Source organism: Aythya ferina (genome assembly GCF_964211825.1).
Source record: "Aythya ferina genome assembly, chromosome: 2".
Classification (NCBI taxonomy): Eukaryota; Metazoa; Chordata; class Aves; order Anseriformes; family Anatidae; genus Aythya; species Aythya ferina.
Window position 1 is genome coordinate 139,335,425 of NC_140297.1, and position 6,265 is coordinate 139,341,689.

A 6,265-nucleotide genomic window follows, 5' to 3' on the forward strand; every position below is an offset into this window, starting at 1 on the left:
TAAAATACCAAGTGCATTCTTTGAAGTGAATGAGTCTTTGAGGCTACGGTCCTAGACTTCAGGAAGCCATCTGAGGGTCACAGGTACAGTCCTGCTGCGCAGCAACATCACCTGGACCACCACCATTTTTATTTTTACATCCTTTTTTAACTACAGTAAGCCACAGCAGTTGTAGCATTGCTTCTTACTGGGAGCTCCCAAGGAAAGCTCTGAGTAAGCCCCCTCCACGTCCCAAAGACAGGGTTTTTGTACAGCAGACCCTGTTTTTTCCCTACTTCTGCACCATGCATCTGGGATTAGAGCTGAGCCCAGAACGTTTAAAGGCTAATCATGGTTAGCTTCTCAAGTGTTTTTGGCCAGAGTTGTTATCCAGCTTTTTCTTGTCACTGCAACTTTTAATCGCATGCAATTTCTTAAGCTAGCCATAGTTTCAGTTGCTTTGGCTCCCTTCCAACAGGCTTATTTTAAGCTGGTCATGAAGAGGGGTTATTAGTGGCTGGCTATTTTATGTATTTCCTGAAGAGCTGCTACTGCCATAACCAGATGCATTTAGAGGGGGAAACACATGCTCGAGTATCTTCAAAACTCCTTCTCAAATCAAATTTTCAACTCAGAGCTGCTTCTAACTACTATCTGCGAGCACTTTTCAAGCCAGCATCCCCAGAAGCACTAAATCCTATCACCTCCCAGCTTCCTCAGGCACCTACCAAGGATCACAAGCCTACCCAGAGTCTCTCCAGTGGAGGACAAGAACCCCCTTTGAAATGGCTCGTGGTACAGACTCCAACACACAGGGCAGAAGCGTAGAAGGAAGTCTCCCGATTCTCATGCAGCTTCTAGGAGCTGGCCGTGCCTCTTGAGCCTGTAACTTGAACGCTAGCGACCGAGCTCAAGCAGGCAGCACATCGAGCAGGGAATCCGAGCAGCTTCCCTCTTCACTTCAGATTAATCTACTGTAATGTACATTACTGTCAGTGGAACGATACTGCTCGTGTTTTGGCAGGACGGGGAAAATTCCACTCTGTCTTTTATTATTTTTATAAGGCAGACAATGCAGGAAGTTGAAACAGAACTTCTACAGGCGTTTAATCTGTGATATTGTAAAATCAAAGTACTACTTTATTAAATGAGTTATTTTACACAATATGAACATCAATATAATTACAATTGTAAAAAATTCTTTTTTTTTTTTTTTATAACAAGTATGGACTGATTTTTCAGGATTTCCAAAGAGGGCACAACTGTACATTTACACAGAATTGTCTTTGCATGAAGCCCAAGAGGGAACAGCATAAAAATATGAACGTTTCTGTAGCCCCTTCATTTTTGCTGATCAACAGTTTTAGAAAAGCAGCTGCAGGTTTGTTATGTAAGGTCTGACAGTAGAAGAGTCAATAGGTGCCATGACTTCACCTACAAAAAACAAGAACAACTCCGTTAAGCTGAACTATTGCACGATGCTGTTTACCTTTGAGCGGATTAAATGCCATAATACCGTTTTTTGCCTCATTTCAGCCTTTAATTATAACCACTTTTAGTTAGAGCCTCACAACTGGCCGTTGGGGAATCTCTTCTAGAGTTAACGCAGAGGTTACATTTTGTATTTGAATGCAGAAAAATCTGCATTCACTTGCATAGCTTCAGGAACAAAGAAGGCTGAATTGTTGGAAATATTCTAAACAATTCTTCTTTCATAACATGTTTTGTAGCCCACAGATCCCATTTATTATAAATACTTTGTTCAAAGCAAAAAGTGCAAGAGCTAATGTTTCAAAGCAGTAAGTAATGAACAAAGTATTCCTACAACTCTAAGGATGACCATTTCAAATAACATCAATACCTTTCAAAACATCCTCTGGACACAGTGAAATGCCACAACCACTTCAGCTGTGTAAGTATTAGCTTTCTTCTTGATCTAACAATTCAGAATTTAAAATTTAATTTACAGTTATATTTCTTTATATTAAAGAAAATGAAGCAATTTGTAAGCCCCAGCTGGTGGACGTAAAGAACCCAACAAACAAAAAAACTGGTTCGTAATATACCTTCTCAAATAATGATTTAAAAATTAAGGTAATGACCTGTAGACAACTTTATGCCTGAACATCAGCCAGCTCTGGAGGAAGTGGAGTCTTAGGATGCTTGCTTTCAAAGTGCTGTTTGAAGGTCTTGGGATCCGGCATTTGTGTCTGATTGAAGAGAGACATTTAACTTTACGCACAGTACAACAGGTAGATGATACTACAAAACCTATTCACCCCCTAGTTGTTGTTGTTTTTTTTGTTTTGTTTTGTTTTTCTTTGTGAAGCAAAACATCTTTTCAGTGACACTGTCTACAGACAAAGGAACCATTAATTTATCTACAGATTAAGAGAGAATATTTAATCTCAGGTTTTCTGAGAGGTACTTAACTACTAGTATCTTCACCAGCAGTTATTATTCTTACTAGCAATCTGCCTGCAAATCGTGTGTTTCATACGCTAGTTTGGTGAAAAACCCAGCTCCTTATTTCCAACACCTAAGAGGTGAGCATTCATCTTTTTCCAGATCAGATCTTTATGAAAGCTATTCACCGTTTATCAAGAGGCCAGAGTTGTGTTGCACAGTCCGACCCTCTACTTGGCACAAACAATCTCAGACTATTGCCACAACATATCTGGGCAGTTGTTGCTTGGAAAGTAATGGCTGCTACAGTCCCATTCCACAAAAAGAGAAGCTGGCTACAAGTACTTAAGTGAGCAGCCTTTAATTTGGAACCTTGATTAAGACATTCAAAAGTGACAAATCTGTTCTAAAATTGACCATTTAAGTGAAAATGGCAAGTTCATACTTCAGCTCCAACACTGGAACACTCCAGAAGAACACCCAGAAGGAAAGTCCCATCTGAACAGCGCTCAGATTTCTGTTCTCTCATCAAGCCTTCTACCCTAACAGCAGTTCCTGTATATTGAACTTGCACTAAAGCTTTTGGCAGCATCCAATACCACCTTTTCCTCTGCACATTGTCATCAATGACCAGGGATGTTAGGGCAAGCCAATTCCATCACAAAGAAATGATCTTTTGACCCAGAGGTTAATCAGGAAGTATTTACAGCATACTGTAAGTGCACACAGCCCTTACAATTTAGGGAGAGAACTACCCGAAACCACTACGTGACCTCTCAATTTCTCCTATCTCAGTTATCAATACAGCTGAGTGATCTGTAAGCAAGTAACAGAACAGATACAAATGCTCACAGTAACAAACTAGACAGCCACTTAAAGGTACTTTAGTTTATGCTATATAATCTAAAAGTTCTGCTCTCGGCCTGGAGACAGACCTGCCCACAATACTGCTTTGCCTTCAGTATCTCTTACCCTACAGACAGTGCAGGTATATATCAAGGCAGCCTTGGCTGCAGCCTTCTGATCATGTCCTTGTTTCTTTTTTTGCTCAGCTTGCTTTTTGGCATTTTTCTGCTGCGACTGAATCTTCTGCTGTCCACGAGCCATATCTACAAACAAAAAGAAGACATTTAGTCTACAAGTGTGAGAAACTACCGCTGCTAGCCGACCCAGAAGCTGTAACTACAAACGTAAGCAGTCATGGGCTGTCCATGCACTCTGGCCTACGACTCCTGTAATTCATACACAACAAACATCTGTTCAGGCTCTTTACTTTGTGAAGATCCTCTGGTCTTCCTATCTAAGAAGATGCAACAGTTTTTTAGTCCATACTAAAGTTTCTGCCTCTGAAAAGCTTCCAGGTTTCATTTTGAAAAATGTCTTCAATACATGGAGACTCAGCCTTTATTTCTGGAGCTTGGAACAGGTTTGAAGAAACGGAACTCAGAAACATTCCCCAAGCTGCATCACGGTCTTCTGGTGTACCTGCTGTGATCTGCTTTGGAATCAGGAATGGTAAGAATGATGTGTCATCCCTCTTTATCCAAGGCTGTTTTTAGGGGTGGCCACCCTTCTCGATCTCCAGCTGATTTTACATGCATGCATACACATTTCTTGGAAAGACATACACAAAGCTGTGTCCGTCAGAAGCCACTATTCGACACAGCCCAGGAGCACCAAGGAAGCAAACACTACAGCCACCTGCCATCAGGAGGTCCACCACAAACAGAAACGAGCTACGAAAGCCACATTTGATGGAGCAGCAAAGCAGCATGTTCCACACCAGGAAGGCTCCACCTGCGTGCAGCCCACCAGGACACTCAGCTTGGCCTGTACCAAGCTGGATCAGGGCGCACGACCACAGCAGGGATCAGACCGTGGTTACACAAGCCAGCAACCCACTTCCAGCTATTATCTTCCTCACAGTCCCTGGCGTCCCACGCATAATCCAGTTGCGTGGCTCTCACAGCGACGCGAGGCTTACTGCACAAGCACAGGAGAGCTCCTGGAGTCCACTGTCTTGAGGACACCCTGTCCAAACACAGGCCGAGCTCCATCAACACACAAAAAGCCCTCACTGCCATTAGAGAAGCGACGCTTCCCTGAAACACCCCTCCATCTGGGCATCCACCAGAACCACAGGGATTTCCAGACGCGGAGCATCAGAGCGCCCAGCACCACACAGGAGGCCAGCCCTGACCCGAAGCAGCTGGCAGGCAGCTCTCCGGCCACGCTCCCATTTTTTCAGGGTGGATCACGCCACCACACAGCCCCGGGCAGCGGCATCAGGCTACGTTTTCAGCGCGCCCTCCTCCTTCATCATCCGTTTCTGTAAGAGTCCAAGCACTTCCAGAGAGATTATTTGTACGGCTAACAAATTGTCTGAAGGCAAAAAAACACCGATTGTACCACCATGAATGCAGTGATGTGACATTCAACAGGGCGTTAAACTGAGCCCAGCAGCCTGTGTCACTGCCAGCAGCTCCTAGACACCCCGAAACACCCCAGCCAGGGCCTCTTGCCGCTTATGGGCATCACGGCTCAGCACGAACCCCATTAAAAAATAAGATATAAGGTGCTGCCAGCTGCTTTGCGCACGCTATAAAGAGCCACAGGGTGTATTTCAGTTCCATTTTCTCGCGATCGGAGCGATCTTTTCAGAGCCAGGGGCTGCTGAGGGGCATTTTCGTGCAGGATTTTTGGCGTTTTTGTGTTCCAGCCCCTGGCAGGGAGCTGCTGAGGGCCACGCCGCCCAGCCCAGTCACGCTGACCTTGGGTGCAGCGGGCGGGCGGTGCTGCCGGGCAGGCCCCGCAGCAGCACACACAGCCGGGAACATCTGCTGAGGAGCCATCGGCCTCCGCACGACGCCTGCGAGCCGAAAACCGAGCGCTTAAACGCCACAAATCGCACCGACAGGGCTGAAAACGCAGAGAACGAGGCCTCGAGGAGGGGATAATTAAGACTAGTGGGGTTAATAGGACACGAGGAGAGGAATAAAACGCCCCCAAAGTTTGTTTATGGGCAGAAAAGGAGGCACAGCGCCCGCCGCCGCCCCGCACCCGCACCCGCACCCGCGGAGGCCGCGGAGCCCGGGCAGGGCCCGGCGAGGCCGCCCCGAGCCCCCGCTGCCCGCCCGGCCCCGGCCCCGGCCCCTGCCCCTCACCCGGCCTGGGAGCTGCGGCCTCAGGGCGGCCCCGGCGAGCGGCAGGAGAAGGCTCCGCGCGGCCCCGCTGCAGCCGCCGCCGCCTGCCCGCGAGGAGGAGGAGGAGGAGGAAGGAGGAGGAAGGAGGAGGAGGAGGCCGGGCACGGCGCATGCACGGCTCCGCCCCGCGCCCGCCGGCAAATGGCGGCGCCACCGCCGTTACATAACGAGGGGGGGCCGCGGGGGAGATGGCTGCTGAGGGTTGTGGCATCGTTAGGGTGGAAAAGCCCTCAGAGAACACCAGTCCCAGCCATCACCCCACCACCAGTGTCACCACTGAACCGTGTCCCCAAGCACCACGTCCAACCTCTCCTTGAGCACCCCCAGGGACGGTGACTCCACCACCTCCCTGGGCACCCCGTCCCAACACCTCACTGCTCCTTCTGACAGAAATGTCTCCTCATTTCCAACCTAAACCTCCCCTGGCACAGCTTGAGGCCATTCCCTCTTGTCCCGTCACCTGTGAGAAGAGTTCAGCTCCCAGTGAGGGGAGCAGGCCTGGTAAAGGATCAGTTTTGGGACAGATGTCCTCACATATCCCAGAGGAATATGAGCACCTTCCTCGCTCACATACCCACACAGAAAAGGGGAAAGGGAGCAGGCTGACAGCCCACCGCTCTTTGATCAATTGCTGTATTTTTGAAATAAACCTGGGGTCCCCAAACATTCCTGCATCT

At 47.8% G+C, this 6,265-nt stretch overlaps 1 protein-coding gene across 1 annotated transcript; it reads right to left on the reverse strand.

Annotated features, from left to right (window-relative positions):
* Positions 1-1,091: 1,091 nt before the first annotated feature.
* ZNF706 (zinc finger protein 706) lies at positions 1,092-5,725 on the reverse strand. Its single transcript, XM_084510575.1, has 4 exons — positions 5,550-5,725; positions 3,358-3,494; positions 2,082-2,189; positions 1,092-1,413 (listed from the first exon to the last, which is right to left on the reverse strand). The coding sequence occupies exons 1-3, from the start codon at positions 5,698-5,700 to the stop codon at positions 2,094-2,096; spliced, it is 384 nt and encodes a 127-aa protein (XP_084366701.1). The 5' UTR covers positions 5,701-5,725; the 3' UTR covers positions 1,092-1,413; positions 2,082-2,093.
* Between the last annotated feature and the right edge of the window lie 540 nt (positions 5,726-6,265).

What these genes read in the sequence shown, in the direction of transcription:
- ZNF706 (XM_084510575.1), bottom strand. Translation starts at nt 5,700, where the DNA reads ATGCGCCGTGCCCGGCCTCCTCCTCCTCCTTCCTCCTCCTTCCTCCTC. An exon ending in GGCCGCAGCTCCCAGGCCGG is followed by an intron (nt 3,495 to 5,549) that starts GTGAGGGGCAGG and finishes TTTTGTTTGTAG; the next exon opens with ATATGGCTCGTGGACAGCAG. An exon ending in ATACCTGCACTGTCTGTAGG is followed by an intron (nt 2,190 to 3,357) that starts GTAAGAGATACT and finishes CTCTTCAATCAG; the next exon opens with ACACAAATGCCGGATCCCAA.